This window comes from Aspergillus steynii, assembly GCF_002849105.1.
Source record: "Aspergillus steynii IBT 23096 chromosome Unknown P170scaffold_2, whole genome shotgun sequence".
Classification (NCBI taxonomy): domain Eukaryota; kingdom Fungi; phylum Ascomycota; class Eurotiomycetes; order Eurotiales; family Aspergillaceae; genus Aspergillus; species Aspergillus steynii.
This window is the reverse complement of record NW_020194399.1, coordinates 6,265,247-6,283,986: the sequence shown is the minus strand read 5'-3', so window position 1 is coordinate 6,283,986 and position 18,740 is coordinate 6,265,247. Positions and strand designations below refer to the sequence as shown.

Here is an 18,740-nt window from a genome sequence, read left to right as displayed (position 1 = left end):
ATAGATTATATATAAATCTATCCTGTCCCTGGTAAATACAGATATAATATTATTTTTATTATTATATAATTTTATTAGCAATCTGCTCTTTAGTAAGCCGCTGCCGTATCTGCTATACTTACTAATAAAAATCTGCTTGCGGCTATTAACACGGTAGTATCCGGACTATATAATTAACAGATCTGGTCTCCGGGATAAGTATAACTAATTAAATTAATTAAATTAAAGGAATATCCGCCCCAGCAGATTAACAGATATACTCTACACGGGTCAGCTTTACTAAAAAGACAGGATATATAATCTGCCGCAAACCCTTGGCCTGCAAGAGTAATACCTAATTTTTATTTTAAGATACAAAAGACTTTAATTAATAGATTATATATAAATAAATAATTAAAGCCACGGGTAGGATAAAAATTAATAGACTTATTACTAGTGTTATTTTAGGATATAGTAATATATTTTAATTTATCAGAATAAACAGCTTATATTAATTATATTATATTTTCTTATAAAGTTAATAATAGTTTTTTTATTTAAACCTATCCACGGCCCTGTCTAGATACTAATTAAACATCTACTAATAACATAGCACCTTAAGATAAGCCTGTATAAGTATTATTTTTTTAGCTATAATCTCTCCTAACTAGCCCGCGGGCGTGTTCTAACCTAATAGCTATATTATAATTACTATACTATCTTAGCCGTCCTATCCTGCACACCTGCTTTTTTATATATAATCTAATAGCATCCGCGGCGCTCCCAGATAGATAATATATCAGATATTAGATATATTAACACCTATCCTAAGCACGTTAGTGGCCATAAATACAGGGATTAACCTATCCAGAAACTACTGTAGTACTTATTTCCTTTTAGATTATTTACTAGAGTATATTAGGCAGCCTAATATTTATACTATTACTGTTATCTGTCTTATAATATTATTATAAATTATTATTTTACTAAGATAGGCTTTTTAGATCTACTATTAAATAAACTACTCTATTATAATTATTTTTAGTTATTTTAGTAATCCAGACCTAATCTCTGCTAATAAATATAATTACTAGATCTAGTAATAAAGGTTTATATAATTAATCTGACCCCAGAATAAGCAGGCTATATTAAAAATATATTAGATTTTTTTAAAAAACTGCCCCTACTTTATAAAAAATAATATAATAGTCAGATATACTATCTAAGTATAATATACAATAAAATAATTTAATTACTATATAACCGGCTAAAAATCAGACTAATCCCCTAGTATAATATAGCTTTTATTTATTATAATCTGGTTAAGTTGCTACTATATCTACAGTTAATTAATAAATAAGTAGAACTTAGAATATTCAGCGGATTCTAGTATTATAAACATAATAGTTATATTATCCGGGGGACACCGGCTCTCCTATATAATATATATAATCCTAGCCTACTAATACTACTGCTAGAGATCCTATTATAATAATAATAATAAAATTATAATAATAGTAATATTTTTAGCCTCTACCTATATAAAAAATAAAAATATTATACTTTTTCTTTCTTTAATTAGTATAACCGCCACCACCGGGCTCTTTTTATTCTAGATTATCTATAATACTACTCCTTACACTCCCTGCAGCTAAAAATTATTCTGTCCTAATATCTATTATATAATATAGATTATATTAGCCTACTAAAATTAATACTACTATTATACTTAATATTTTCCAGCAGTCTCTTCCTATAACACCTGTTTCTACTTATTTAATAATTAAGGGAATTTCTCAGCCTAAACAGACCTGAAATCTAAAAAACAGTATTAATTTTTATTACTTAACTAAAATATTATTTATTTATATTTTATAATACCCGCATCCTCTAGTATCTACTACTTATACTGCAGTCCTATAATATATAATAAATATATTATTTAAAAATCAGTAATATAATTAATCTATTACACAAGATTTATTTAATTTTTATTATTAATATTAAGTCCTGCAGTCTCCGGCTCCTGCTTTTTTTAATAATTATTAATAAACTAGTTACTAGGCTGGAGAAAACACCAGCTAATCTTAACTATAATATCTTAATATACTAGAATACTAATCCTTTTATATATTAAATATATCTAAGTCTCCTATTATAATACCCAGCAGAATTATTCTAATATTTATAACTACGCGGTACTAATATCTGCGCCTTATATAAATAACTAGTCTTTAAGATTAGTAGAGCGGGGATTTCTAATTATAATTAAACTAGATAAATTAACTATAATTAAAAAACCAGGCCTAAGATTAAAGCTGTTCAGGGCCTACAGGAGTATATTTAGTTTATTTATTATATTAAGCTGCTAAATAAATAAAAAAATAAACTAGAGGTAATATATAAGTAGCTCACCCACTTCTTTAAATAAGTAGTAGTAGATAATCTTAGTATTATTACTAGTATAAAATCTTTTATAATAGATATTAACTAGAATAATTATTTTATCCTTAATATATATATTATACTGCCAGTTCCGGTCTATATTAATATACTATAAGCTTAGTAATTCAGGAATGCGCCCAGGCTACCCAGCTATAATATAAATAAACACTACTAGCTTCTTCTTAAATTAGGCCACCTATTATATATAGTACTATATCTTAGGCGGATAAAATTAATAAAAATATATAAATTTTTATTATAGTAATCTTTCAGCATGGATCTAGTTAATCAGCCACTATTATTCCCTTACTAATTATAATATACACCTATCTTATAAAAAGCTTTAACCGGGGGTGCCTTTTATTAGGTTATTATATATTTTAGCCTAAGATAATACTAGTAATATATTAGTAAAAAGTAGTTGCTGTATCAGGTCTTTAACTAATTTAGTTAGACTATATATAAACCCGCGAAACTTATCTATTATAAACTAGATATCCTTGTATAAGATTTTATTAGCCTTAATCTAAGCCACGTACCCCGGTGCAATACTGTTATAATATATTTTAAGCCTATAAATATATTAGTTAAAAAATATTTATATTAGCGCCTGTAACCCCCGGATTATAAACTACTATATTATATACTTTACCTATTTAAAAAATATTATAGTGTTTAAACTAGACCTAAGTAATAAGAGAGTAAGATATCCCCTATTTAGATTTTTAAGCTTATTATCCGCGCTATTTAGTACTTTTAGGATATCTATTTATTTCTTTCATTATATACTAATAATCTAAAGTATTATTAAATCTAGTTATAATATCTTCTGTATAATAAAAAACCGCGTAATCTTAATTATTTTAAATAAAATAAACAGATAACTATCTGCTATCCGCCAGCCGTGCTTGCCACAGCCTAGTACTACTATAATATATACTAGCACGCTTTTATATTCGTGGCCTTAAGGCCGCTAGTTTAATAATTTAATATAAAATTTTAAACAGGTAAATTCCTAAGTAATTATTATTTACTACTATATTTTTTTAGTTTTTTTTTTAGCTTTTTTTTTTTTTTTTTTTTTAGTAGTTATATTAATACTGACCTCCTCTATAATATCCAGAATTTATATTACTTATTATAAGTATTACTATTTCTGTCTCTGCCGGTCTATAAAATTATATTATAGACTAGTTTATTTATATAGTACTTATATTTATATAAAGAAGGTCAGCAGCTGCTGCCAGGGGTATATATATTACTAGATACTCTGCTTATTTATATATATTAATAAAGGGCGGTATAGCAGCTCTATTAACTAAGTACACACGGCTTTTATACAAATCCTTAATCTATAATATTATACTATCTACTAATTTTTTTTTATTAATTAATTTATAATCTCCCAGAGTGTCTGGACGGCTGTCTTAATATTTTAAAGATTATTAATAATATATCCTAATTAAAAGCACTTCTTAACAGACCTATCGCTACTTTTAACTATTAACTAATTCTGTTTCTTAATAAAAGTCTTAGGCTTAATTATAAATACAATTATACTCTGTAGTAGGTCTAGTAGAAGGATATTATTTAGAAAGACTACTTACTATATTAGGCATAATTATAGGTTTATATTAATAAAAGAGTTAGGTTAAATCAGCTTTTATAAGTAATCCGGCCTAATTTATACTTAAATATAGATTATCTTATTTATTATTTATTAAATAAACACTGGCTCTGGCTCTGGCGACCAGTGATTATTAGAATATTAAATTTAAATAAAATATGAACCTAACTAGGTAGAAAAAAACTATTAATATAATATCTATTAATAAATAGTCTTAATTACCGCCTTCTGTTTAAGGCACTTAATAGTAGATTTATAACTATAATTAAAAAACCAGGTTTATTAGTGTTTTATTTATTAGTGCTTATATATTAATTTTATATTACTAGTAATATACTAGCATTCGGCCGGATTACGCTAGCAGAGTAGATTATTATTATAATATAGAATAATAAATAATAAATTATCCAGAATCTGTGGGAATTTTACTAATTAATTATTATATATAATCCTATTTTACCCCTAAACCTCTTCTAAAATAATAATAGTAGTTATATATTTCAGGCGATATTATTATTTCAGATAGTTAGTAATCTTTTATAACTAGATATTCTGATAATAATCACGGCAGATAATAATAAATAAAAATAGGAGTTTAATAAAAAATTAGTCTGTTATTTTAATAAATCTGACAGAAGGGATATAAGAGCAGAAATAACTAATAAAAAAATAAAAAAATAAATAAAAAGAAAATAAGTTATCCTTAGTAATTAAACCTTAATATTAGCCGGTATTAGTAAAATATACTATATAATCTTATCTTGATTTATGCCGGGAGGGTAATTAATATATAAAATAATTATTTTTTACTTTATACTGTTTAATCTTTACTGTTATAATAGGACTTTTAAGTCTTAAATACTGCATCCTGTTTTTTAATTATAGTTAAACCTAGTTAGCCGGAATATAGCCTATTACTATTTAAGTATTAATAAAAATATCAGGAATACTTTCTTCTAATAGCTCTGAGATATAAGTCTAATTTATATAAATATTATTTAATAATTATATTTTTTACAGGTTTAAATTTTATATATAGCTAAAAGCAAGAATTTGCTATTCCAGGCGGGTATTAAATTTACTTAATATAAAAATATATCATAAGGTGGTTAGAGGTATATACTATAATAATTATATAAAAAAAAAATATATTATCTGACCTTAATTTTTTTTTATTATTTTTTAATATTATTTACTCTATTTTTTCTTTTTTATTCTTTACTATCTTTCCTTTATTATTCTGCTATTATATATATTAGGGTTTATATTTAATAATAATAATAATTATATTAATAATAAATCTAATAGCTACTAATAAAATATCTCTGATATTTATTTATAACAAAATACTAATCTTCTAGTTATACTAATATACCTTTAATAAGATATTTATATAAATTATTTTAGTTTTAGTAATTTATTAGAGATTATTTCAGTGCCTTTTTTAATAAACATAAATAAATAATCTATATTATAATATTTATAATATTATGGCAGTGCCAGAATAGCCTTTACTAACTAGTAATTATTTTATAATTTTTAACTATAATAACCCTTATAGCTTCTAATTATAGTTAATTAAAGATCCTCTGACCATAGTCAGATATAGAATTTTTTAATTATAATTAAAAATCTATTGCTAGCTGTAAGGTAACAGATAATATATAAAGGAATAAATAAGATATAATATTTAACTATAGTTAAAACTAATAATTTATAATCTTTAATTATCTTTCTTCTTTAGCAGTTTCTAATATCTAATTTAATAATAGTAGAAATAGCTTTTTAAATCATAAAAAAAAACTTCCCTCTTATTCTATCCTTAAAAAAAATATAAACTTAAAACCTGCTCCCTCTATACCTTATATTTAAACAGAAGATACCTCTGATAATATTCTGTTATTAAATTAGTAAAATATTTTTCTAGAAGTAATAATTATACAAAAATATATATTTTATATATCTACTACCTTTTATCCTATTAGTCCGTCTTAAAATAATCTTTTATTATAACTAATAATAGACCCCTGCTTATTTTAGGTATTAATAACACCTTGTTTATCCTGCTTTTTATTAGGTAAACTATTATTATTACTATATATAGGATAGTGAGTATAATAAACAAGCCACTTAATCTGCCTGCCCTTTTATCTAGATAATAGGATAATACTTTTTAAGTAATTATTATATAATACCTGCCTGTTTTTATCTGTAAGTATCTACTAGATATATTACTTAATTATTTGGAGCCGGCACTAGTTAGTTATTAATAGATTAAAAAAATTATAATCTTAAAAAAGTTAATTTTACTTATAAAATTAATAAGATAATAAAAAATAAAATAGCTCCAGTAGTGTATCTTTTAATATATTATTATATTAGCTAATAAAAATAACATAAGTAAGGTCTAACAGGTCTTGTAGATAGGGCAGGATAAGATTATTATAATAAAAATAAGAAAAATATATTAGAATAATAATAGTAAAATAAAATCAGGTTTAAAAAGAAAGCCAGGTAGTAAATATTATAATAATTAGAGATAAATAATCAGAGGTTAAAGATAGATAATAAAAAAAAAATAAAAAAAGATTAAAATTAAAAATACTAAGAAACTTAAAAAAAAATACTCCCTATTAGTATATAAGCCTATAATATACAGGTTATATTAAAATCTGCTTTATAAAAAGGCCACAATACAGAAGAACAGAGATTTAGAATAAAAAAATATATTTTAATAAATCTAGTAAAAAATAAAAGCTCTTAGCCTTTTTATAAAAGAATAATAAAAATAGAGATATAATTAAAATAATACTAGCCTTATAATTATAAACTAAATATCTAATATTTATAAATTATTTTAATTAGTAGTTAAAAGATTAAGACGCAGGTAGCTTAAAGAAAGTTAAATTATCTAATCTGGATTTTTAACAGGGCGTCCTAGGGCCTAATATATAAAAATAGGGTTATAAAATTATTAGAGTTAGCTTAGCAGGCAGATTTATTATTATATAGTTTTATAACTATAGTTAAACTTAGGGCCTGGCTATTACTAAAGTCTTTTTCTTATTTAATTAATTAGATATTATTTTTTTATACTTTACTTTTTATTTATTTTTTACTTATTTACTTATTTATTTTATATTTTACTTACTCCCCCCCTTTCTCTTATCTGTTAGATATAAGACCTATTATTACTAGAATATTTTTCTTACTTAGCTAATCAGATATTATCTTTTTATATTTTATTTTTTATTTATTTTTTACTTATTTATCTGTTTATTTTATATTTCACTTATTCCTCTCCTTTCTCTTATCTATTAGATACAGGGCCTATTATTACCAGAATATTTTTTTTACTTAGCTAATCAGATATTATTCTATTATATTTTTTTTTTATTTATATAAATAGCTTCTAAAAACTTCTGTTTAACCCTTTATTTTTTATTTATTTTACTTATTTTTTTTTCTTCTTTTATTTTCTTTTTTTTCTTTTATTTTTTTTTCTTTTTTTGCCTATTTTTATTTTATATAATCTGTTTTTTACTAGTACGCCTTTTTAACTTTTTTTTATTTTTTTTTTTTTATTTTTTTTTAATCTTTTTTTTCCTTTTTTTATTTTTTTCTTTAATCTTTTATCCCCTGTTTTTTACTAATTATAGATTTGATTTAGCTCCTCTAGTCTGTATTTACTATAAGTTATTTAAATCTACTTTATTTACTTATTTATATATTTAACTTTTTTTTTTATAATAATCCTTCTGATTCTCTTATTTTTCTGGGATTATCTGCTTTATTTACTATCCTGTTTATTACTTTAGTTTATTATTTTAATCTACTGCCCTATCTACTGCCCTATTTATTATTTTATTTATTATTTTACTCCTTTAAGGAAACAGATAGCTTTATTAACTGTTTTAAATCCTTTAGGGCCTATGATTTAAAATCTGTTTTTATTTTTATAGAGTAATATTTTTCTGCTATTTTATAACTGCCTGAAATCTAATCTACTAGTATTCTTTTATAGTATATGCTTGCTCTTCTGGTTTTCTGTGTGTATTATCCGGTCTACCATATAGTCTTATTTAAGTAAGGTAGATTATCTTTCTTATGCTTACTACTTAACTATAGTTATAATTTAATACTCCCCTCTTATAATTAAATAGTCTTGGTTAGTTTATATTAGTCTATTTTTAATTATTTAATTTTATTAATTATATCTCCCGGTTGCAGTATAGCACCTAAATAATTAAATAAGTAGTTTTAACCGCGGTTAATAGAACTAGCTAGCTAATATTAACCTTTTTTTTCCCTATTTTATCTGTTTATTTTACTAACCTTTTAGCCCGGTAATCTTTTATTTTTAATTATAATTAGGCCTATAGGTGTAACTATAGTTAAAAAATTATTTTTCTGTTTTTTTTTTTTTATTTTTTATTTTTATTAAGTAAATTAGGAGCAAATTAATACTATAAATAAATACCTAAGATAGCTGAGATAAAAACCGCAAAACTTTTTTATTTTTTATTATTTATTCCTGGGGTTACCTAGACATGTGATTAAATTAAGTAATTAAAAAATAATATCCCGGGGTTAGCAGGTATATTTATTTTATAGGATACTAATAGTCTCAGGTTACTATTTAAAAATATAAAAATAAAAAGCTGGGTAAAAATATATATTAATAATTAGAATAATAATTTCGGCTATAATAGCCTGATAAACTATAAATAGCAGATAATTATTAATATAATAGTTTAAGTTATTATTAATAATTATTACTGCTCTTATTTTCTTAATTTTTCTTTTTTAAAACTTATTTTTACTATAATTAAGAAGCTAATTTTTATTATTATCCAGACAGTTTAATATACTATATAATCTATTAAATACCGCCTAGATTTATTTATTTATTTCTAATTTCTCTGTTTTCTGTATAAAATCCACCCTGAGGAGGTGATTACTATCTAGAAAATATTTATATAATAATAGTAAGATACTAAAATTATTAGATAATAGGTAATAAATTACTGTAATAAACCAGTAGAGGCGCTAGTTTACCTTAATATTTTTCCCTTATTTATATTAGTAATTACTAATATTACCAGCACCCGGTTTACCCCCGTGCTGGCAGTAAATATAGATAATATAGTAAATATTATATTAATAAGGAACGCCCTTATTAATAATAACTTAGAATTATCTAATAATAATACAAATAGTATAAATAATTATTTAATATTTATCCGGATTATTAAAAAGCTTATCAGTCAGTCACTTAATAAAAGAGCGCGGTAGTTAATATAATAACCCGCCTTATCCTATAAATAAACATTAGAGGTAATAAAGCAGCTATTAAATACTAAAAATTTTATTAACTTTTATATTAACAAGCCGGAAATAACAGCAGTAAAAGATAATATAAATATTACTATTATATAATAATATTTAGAGATGCCTAATATTACCAGAAGTAAAAATAAATTAAATAATAAAATAAAATAAGAGCTCTAAGAGTAAAGTATTAAAAAGTTTAATAATACTAATAATAATAGTAATAATAAGGAGGTCCCTCTTACTAAAAATAATATAATAATCTAGCCGCGCCAGGCTTTAGCCACAGTATTAAGCTATACTAATATATATAAGTATTTTAGGCTGGATCCGGCCACCCCTAAGCTTATTATAAAATTAAATACCTGGCTTTTTTTTTTATAAAGCTATAATAAGTAACAGTAGTTGCTTAGATAATATAATAGAAAAAATTAAAAATTAAAAATAATATACTAGCAGATAAATATAGGCTTAATAAGATAATAATTATATTAGTACTTTTAAAATATAATACTAAAGACTAGCAGGCGGGCCTCTATAAATTAACCCTTATTTTATATCTTTTATCTATTATAATAATTTAAGTAAGAGAGATTAGTAGATTTAATAATAACTTAATATTTATTATATTTTACAGGTCTAAAAATTAGATAATAAATCTATAATAAAAATTAATAATAGTTAACACGGCCAGTAAGCTATATAAATAGCTAGATAAATTAGATCTTACTAACCCCCAGATAGCGTATATTATAGTTTTATTTTTTTATTTTATCTAGTTAAAGCGTACTATAAAGTTAAAAATACCAGTTATTATAGGTGTCATTCCCTTTATATAAATAAAAAAGGCCCTCCCGGAAGACAAAAGATTAGAAATACCAGATAATAAAGAAAAACTAACTATAGATAATACTATAGATAAGTTTAATAATCTTATCCTAAAAACTATAATAAGAATATTCCGGGCGCTTTAGAATAAAGCCTTATATTTTAACCGCGGTCAGAAATTAGTATATAAAAAAAAACTATATATATTTACTTCTTGCTTTATCGGCTGCTTTAATAAGGTAATTACTAATAAAAGATATATATATAAGATTATTAACACTTGTATATATCAGACTATCAGCCTTTTTAATATAGTGTATTACTAGTTTCTCTCTACTATTTTTATACCGAACTGCCCGCTAAATATCTGCGGGTACTTAATTATCCTATATAATATAAAATTTAATAAACTAGCTAAGGATACCAGCAACAAGGTATTATTAGCAGATATAAACTTAGATAACCTAATAAATAAATATATAATATAGGCTAAGAAAACGGCCTGGTCACTAGAGAAAGTATCTTTTTATTTTCTCTTATTATACCAGCTAGTAAGGCTAGCTTTAAAAGGCTATTTAATAGCCCGCGCCAGCTTTTATATACTACTAGTCTTAATATACTTCTTTTATTTATATAAAAATATTAGTAATATAATAGCTAGGGCGCCCGGCTGCCTTAATACTATTATTAGGGTAGATATCTTAGAGGACTAAGTAATAAATATAAAAATATTTTTATTTAACTAGCTGTAAAAAGCCTATAATAAGTATTAAAAAACCCTGATCTTAAGCATAAAATATATAGTAAGAGCTAATCTAATAATTCTAACTATTTTTATTATTACTAATACTTTTTCTAGCATAGCCTATCTACAGGATATCTTTTATTAAATAAATTTTAATACTTTCTAAAAGCTATATTACCTAGTATTCTTACCCTGCCTTAAGCAGGTATTATATCTAATATATAATAAAGTAAATACTTAGAAAATTACTGAGTTTCTATTATATAAGAACTTGGGATTTGTACTATATTTTATTAATATTATATAGGACCTATATTGCTTCTCTCCTTTAATATATACTAGTGTAGTTTTTTATTTTAGTATAGATTTACCTAAACTCTAGTATTTAGCTAAAATTTTTTAAGATAAAGGCGCCTGGGATATAATCTACTTTTAGTAATTTATTATTTTTATCTAGTGACTATTCGTGCTCTAATTTATTAAAATATTTATTAATACTTTTAGTCTCCCCTTAATAATAGTCTATATTATTATAACTAGTAATTAATATTTAGCTGCTGTGTAAATATTTACTAGTACAGATTTAAATATATAAGTTTTCTTAATTATTTATAGCTATAAAATATTAGGCCTTAATCTATATAAGTAATATACCCGGGCAGTATTCCTAGAGCCCTCTCCTAATTTAAGATAAAAATTCTAAATTATTAGCTGGATTTACCAGCTCAGGTAGTAAAAAATATAAAAAGTCTAGACTTTAATAATACCCTATATCTTTAATATAGCAGTAAAATTTAATAATATATAAAAAATTATATTTTAGATTACGGCAAATCTCCATGCGGCCGGATATACCTAGGTTGCCTAGTTATATAATAAGGGTTAGACTAAGAAATATAATATAAATTAAAAGGATCGCGTCCTCTAATTATAGGCTAATAATAAACTTAATTACTTACTCGGATAATAATAGATTTATTTAAAATAAAATAAACTGACCTTCTTATACACTGATAAAAGGAACTAGTTTATAGTTAAGTAATATTATAAAAAAAATATACTAAAAATACTGTACTACCTAATTATTCTTAAAATATATAACTCCTTTTCTTTATAACTGGACTTCTAACTATAGTTAGAAAAAAAAAATTTTACTTTTTATTCCCCTTAGACTTCAGATAAATAAAATAACTAATACAGGTATAATAAGTAATAAATAAATTATAAAGCCTGCTAATATTAGCTCTATTATATTATTTAAACTATAGAAAAAAAAAATAGATTTTTAAAAATTTTTTTTTTTTTTTAATTTTTAAAGTTTTAACTATAATTAAAAAACTAAGATAGTTTTTTTCTAGGAAGGCCTGCTAACAGATAGTCTTATATAAAAATAAAATATTAATAAAAATTTAGAAGCCTGTTCTTTAAAAAAAACTAGTTCCCGCGTAATTATATCTTTTTTAATATTTCTGCCTCTGCCTCGTGTTAGTAATCCGGTTAATCATCTAAATAAAAAGCAGGTAATTTTACCGCTTTTATTACTTAGGCCTAAGCATAATAAGCCGGACAACTAGCAGATATAAAAATAAAATATATAAAATAAGCCCGGTGATTTTAATAAAAATAAAAAAAAAATATAAATAAATAAAATAATCTACCTCTGCCTCTAATAATACTTATTTTATTTTTAGTAACACTTACTCCGCCCCTAGTAACGCCTTCCCGCCCCCCCGGCTTAAATAATACTAGTAAGGGTGATAATAATATTAGTAGCTGCCGGGATAACAGTAATAATAATAAAAAAAATATTTATATTATCTGAGTTAAGTCTTATCCCTAAGAATAATAAAAATAGTAAAGAGATTCTAAAAAAAAAAAAATAAAGTAATTTATAAACCTTATTTTTCTAACTTTAACTATAATCAGAAATCTAGCTAATTATCCCTTACTAGATAATAAGATTCCAGACTAGATTAGTTTATAAATTATTAAAAATAGACCCCTCTGCCCCCCCTAGTCCTGCTAAGGCTTATATAATATCTTATATCTAAATTATACTAAGCAGGACTAATATATTTATAATAGGTATTAAATAATTACTTAGATTAGAGATAAGCTAGTTATTTTTATTTATTTTTTTTTTTTATTTTTTATTTTTTTTCTTTTTATTATAACAGCTATAATTTTACGCGGGTTAGTTTAGGATTCTACGCGGCTTATTATAACTTATTTACTAAAACTAGATTTCATAAATAATATCTTTTATTTATTACTCTTTTTTTTTTTTTTTTTTTTATAAGATAGTTAAAGATTAGTTAATAGTAGGTGTATATATCACTGTACTATAGTAGCAGCCCTAGTATAGATATAGTTAAGATTAAGAGAGTTATTTATAATTTTAATATAATATTAATTAATAATTAAAGAGAAGAAAAGGGTTAGTTAACAGGTAAAAGTATAAAAAAAAGAATCTAGGTAAAATAGGTAAATAAATAAATAAAATATAAACAGATCAGTAGGGGTAAAAAGAAAGATTAATAAAAATATATATATATATTTTAATCCTTCTCTCGCTCGTGCGAACCAACCAGAAAGGCCGACCTAACCTCTCCCGGTCAGAATTAGAATCTTGTACCCCATTAAAATCTAAATAAGACAAACTGACTGACTTTACTATGTTATAGCCTAACCCCCCTACAACCGTAATAGCTGAGATTTAATCAAATAGGAGATCTATAACTTATTTATTTATCTACTAAGTTTGAGCCCGACCGGGCCAGGGGATCTAAATAGGATACACCCGCGAAGATATATGGGATGTACATTAGGGTAGGGTTTGGGCCGGCCAATCAGCGCGCCCGCCTGCGGACCCGCACCGATGGGACGGGGGTGCGTCCCATTTGGCCCGGTGGGGTAGGATAAAGCCCTTATTAATCTATATATTATAAAATACTTTATATATTAGTACTCGGGCCACAGCAATTATCTAGCTAATTATAAACTTATATATAATTATTTTCTTATTTTAGGCCTATTAGATCTACACTGTAAAAAATATTAAAACTATTATATTAGTTATCCAGCCAGAACCTGTTTGCGCGGGAATTACAGGCTGTTATATCTAATATATAATATTAGGCTGGCTGGTGCGGTCCTGGAATAAATATACTAACTTATATATATATTTTATATACTATTATAGTACAGGCTCTAGCTAGAGCAGTAATATGGCTATTAATAATATTATCTATATATAAATATAATTTAATTATTTTAATTATTATAGTTCTGGCCGGAAGTTCTGCTGCTTATTTAATATTATATAATATTTATTAATTATAATCTAGTCTATGTCACGGTGCAACCTGGCACTGTGCAGCTGTGTTCTGTTCTGTTCTGTTCCTGCCAGTTTCTCCCGTACCTGTTCTTCCCGCACCTGGGGTTTATATATGCAAGCGCAGTGCAAAGTCTTTAGCTTTATATACTAGTCTTTTGTTTAGTATAATAATTTAGCTTTTAAATGCGCCTAAAGGCAACACCATGATATTATATAAAGCCTATTTATATAGTTACGCGTTTAAACCTGTCCCGGGTCAAGTTAGGATTTTATTCACGATGGCTAACACGTTTCCACACATGGGGGCTAATATATATATATCTACCTGCCTGCCTGCCTGGCCCACCGCCTACTGTATTAAGGGACTAATATAATAAAAGGGGGGCGTACTGTTATAGTATAATCTGGTACTGTGTAGCTATATTCTGTTCTATTCTATTCCTACCAGTTTCTCCTGTACCTATTCTTCCCGTACCTGGGGTTTATATATGCGAGCGCAGTATAAAGCCTTTGGCTTTGTATACTAGTCTTTTGTTTAGTGCAGTGGTTTAGCTTTTGAATGCGCCCAAAGGCAACACCATGACAATTATTTATATTATTTTGGAGAATATTTTTATTTAATATAAGTTAATTTTACTTCCTTTTCTGATACTTTTTAGTATTTATGTGGCTATCTAATATAGTCCTTTATTTAATATTTTGATAAATTGGGTTACATTTCTGTTAAACTGCTATAAAATTGTTTTAAGGTGGAATTTAGATAGGTTTAATAAAAATAATAATAAAATTATTTAATTCTTGGGTGTAACCAGGCTTATAATTATAATAAAAATTTGGGAAGATTATATTTTGCTATAGAAATAATTAATTTAATAAAATATTTTAATTTACAATAAATAATTTTATTGGCTATAAAAGAGTGACAATTTTGTGTGTTATTTTTGATAATTATTTTGTTTATTTTATGTGTGTTTTTTATCTTTTAATTAAAGTGATTTTTAAGGCTATTTATATTATTTTTTTAGGGGTTAAATCGATGAAAAGATTGTTAATTTATGATATCATTTTATGATGTGTTAAATTGTATGATTTCGAGCGAGGTGATGATTTGACTAATTGATCGCTCCACTACCTGAACTGCAACAGGGAGGAGTCATCGGTCAGGTGGTCCATCCACCGCCTACCCCTTACACGTCCACCCCTTGTGGGATAGGTATGAGTCATAATCAGAAAACCGGTTTTTATGGCCTTGGTAACCCTGCGGACCTCTGGCGGTCCGGTTGCTCCGTGTTCCCGCGCTGCGGTAAGCGCCGGTGACACCAATGGACATAGGTTACCATTAGCCCAGTAGGTTAGGGCTCAATTGTCCACCGCTTGTGGGATAGGCTGACGCCTCCGACACCAATGCCAGCAAGGCCGGCACTATCCATCTGAATGACAGTACTGTGCTCCCGGTCTACCTGGTCGTGTTGGGTATCGGCGTGCGTCCGGCCACTGATTCCTGCACAGCAACAGCAGGTCATACTGCGCCGAGCAATGGCACAAAGTCAGGCAATTTGTCTTACAGCAGCCCTCGCCATAGCTCAAGGCACCGAGATGAATTCTCCGGGTATCAATGCCGACATGATTAGTATGGCCGGTCACCAAATGACATGAAAACGCATGGCTCAAGCTCCACCCCACTGGGTGAGTGTGTGGAAATCAAATAAGTCACTTTCCCCAGACGAGCCTTCTTGAACCAATAAAACCTTATAGGCATCGCAAGAGGGGCGGTAAGTTCGACCTACTCTAGTGCCTTAGTGAGACTTGTTTGGGATGCCTTGGATAAAGGACACATGAAATAGTTCAAGTGAATCTGAGCTGTGTGTCGTGCATACATTGCGCCATCTATGCATGTTCAATGCGTGCCAAGGTGGTAGATAACATGAACTTACCGCAAAACGCAGGAGATATATCAGTACATGTGGCAACTAAATGATTGTAACGCAAGGGGATTAGATGACGTAGTATACTATATGCGACCGCTAGATTATTCCAAGGAAGAGGGGGTATATGACCAAGCCTAACCGCAAAACGCAGAGGTTATACTAGTACAGTCCACCGCTAAAACACCAAGGCAAGGAAGAATTCGGTTCGAACTGACCAACTAGGGATCCTCTCCTGTCGGTGAATTTCAAACCGGACTTTGTACACGTAGATTCGTTTCTTCTTCCTCGCCCCGGCCTAGGGATAAGGGCTTCCTTATTAATATCTTCCAAAGACCTAACCGGCTATAGGGCCATAGACCATATTCTTACCAGCTCCTGTTGCCGATATAAAAACAACATGATTTATACTGCGCTTGTTCTAGCAATCAGTGCTTGCTTTTATAAATTTTTCATCAGAACCATGTAAGCGCGGATAAATGAAATACTTTAGGCCTCTTACTTAATTTGCGTAATTACACTATCATTCTATCCTGGGGAAGATACTCCTCGGCCCCTATGTTAAGATCTTAAGAGTTTCACGTTAATAACTGGAAATACTATCAGTAAGCATCAAAACCCTGGCCTTCACTGCAAAAGATAATAGAAAGACAATTCCCGGCCCCTCTCTCTAGATCGAGGAAGTTGTGTCACAATTTTTTAACTTAAGGGTGTCCCTTAAGTTTACAGTTGCTATTGCTATCAGACATGGCTTTCCCGACTATTTCTCTTCGGTGCTTTTCTGACTGGGGTTACCAGTAAGTGGATAAGTAGGGAAATTTCGCCATGAACGCTTGGAGTTGAAGCTAACAGGTGTTGCCTTCCTAGTAATGACGGCTGGGCATATCTCTCGCTGTATTTCACCAGGGGTGCCAGGGGAGCTAGGACCTTACGTCGTTCAATACATGTGCATTCTCCTACCCCCCTCCGTATACGCCGCCGCGATCTACATGATGTGTGGCAGCATAGTTCTCCTCGTAGGCAAAACAGAACTATCCCTCGTCGCACCACAAAGAGTTGCTAAATAAAGTCTTCGTCTTGGCTGACGCCCTGGCTTTCCTAACCCAGCATTGGGGTAGAAGTATAACAAGGAGGGAAACGGGCGAAAGGATACTTATCGGCGGTCTTCTTTTCCAACTACTTGCTTCTGGGCTATTCTTTACTACATCAATCATATTCGCCCAAAACGAATTTCATTCCGGCAGTCGACTGACTGGTGGATCCGTCTTTACTTTGTTTTCGCCTCAGTTGCGCTGATTATATTCCGATGTATTTATCTCCTGATCAAACCTGACCAATGTGCATATGGTTACGTTGCATTACAGAATGCTTATATCTACGCCTGTCACTCATTTACAATGTTTGTGGTCCAGATTAAGTTCCAATTTTTGTACTCCTCGGAAGTCTTTAAAGGGGTTAAACGATGAAGCGAAGACCGTATACGTAGAGATAGAATCTAGTAGGGACGTTTGAGAATACGGGACTGGATCTGGGTCTCAAAGAAGTCTGACAACAGCCTTTCCAATGCCAAGCTTAGAATTGCCGAGGACCGTCTTATACACTAGTTGATTGGTTGCTTACAGTCAGGCTCCATGGTTGTTGGTTATTCATGATAGCGTTTCCCGAATAGTTGAGTCATGATATACATTTAATTGACGTATGCTCTCTTCTGCTACATATTCGACAAGGACTTACTGTATTGGCTGAAATACCGAAATCTGGTTCAGTGCTAGGCATATTTGGTAACAGTTTTGTTCTCATTAACTTGGCGCTCTATAGAAAGTTTATCAATAGCACATTGTCACAGTTTCATTGTCACAGTTTCATTGGTAAATAAATGGTCTTTCTCCATTTATTTTGCTGTTTTTTTCCTGTTTGTTTGGTTCATTCATTCATTCATTCATTCACTCATTTCCTTTTCCTTTTGTTTCCCTGTTCTTTCGAGGGTAGAATTCCAGCGTCCACCTAGTTTTGGTTGGACCATTTGTACAAGTTTCAATCCGCGAAAAGGTAATTATGGTTTATATTTGCAGCACGCCGGTGACGTGGGTCTTTCAGAGCTTCCTCCAAGGTCTTAATGACTTCTTCCCTTACTTTATTGCGGCCCTTGCGGTCTGCAGGGGTACAGCTTCCCGGGCGAATATAGACTGTCACAACCAGACCGTATGGACCAGTTCTGTCATTAGGCACCGATTTCAAATCATCATACACGTTATGACTGTGCCCATCCCCCTTGGGCTTCTTAGGATCAAGGATCTCGAGGGCTTGTCTCATCTCATCTTCGAAAGACTTTGCAGCATCAGGAAGGGCAATGAAGACGTACCATACCCACCACTTAGGGAGGTGTGATACGTCCCATATTCTTTCTCTTTGCTCTGTCATGGCTTTTATTCCACGAATATGGTTACCAACTCTTTGGCTTGGTAGTTATGCGAGATAAAGCGGCAGGTGGATAAGAATGATGTTGCTTGGAATCAGTGAAAC

The 18,740-nt window shown here is 28.2% G+C and overlaps 2 protein-coding genes across 2 annotated transcripts; one reads left to right on the top strand and one right to left on the bottom strand.

Annotated features, from left to right (window-relative positions):
* Positions 1-15,598: 15,598 nt before the first annotated feature.
* P170DRAFT_435178 (uncharacterized protein) lies at positions 15,599-16,241 on the top strand (the record flags this gene model as incomplete). Its single annotated transcript, XM_024848882.1, has 1 exon — positions 15,599-16,241. A coding segment is annotated over exon 1 (217 nt), but the record flags the coding sequence as incomplete, so codon positions are not given.
* A 1,471-nt stretch (positions 16,242-17,712) lies between these two features.
* P170DRAFT_424303 (uncharacterized protein) lies at positions 17,713-18,638 on the bottom strand (the record flags this gene model as incomplete). The annotated part of the gene is made up of 3 exons (XM_024847558.1): positions 17,713-17,817; positions 17,952-18,029; positions 18,351-18,638. The coding sequence occupies 3 exons, from the start codon at positions 18,636-18,638 to the stop codon at positions 17,713-17,715; spliced, it is 471 nt and encodes a 156-aa protein (XP_024708887.1).
* Between the last annotated feature and the right edge of the window lie 102 nt (positions 18,639-18,740).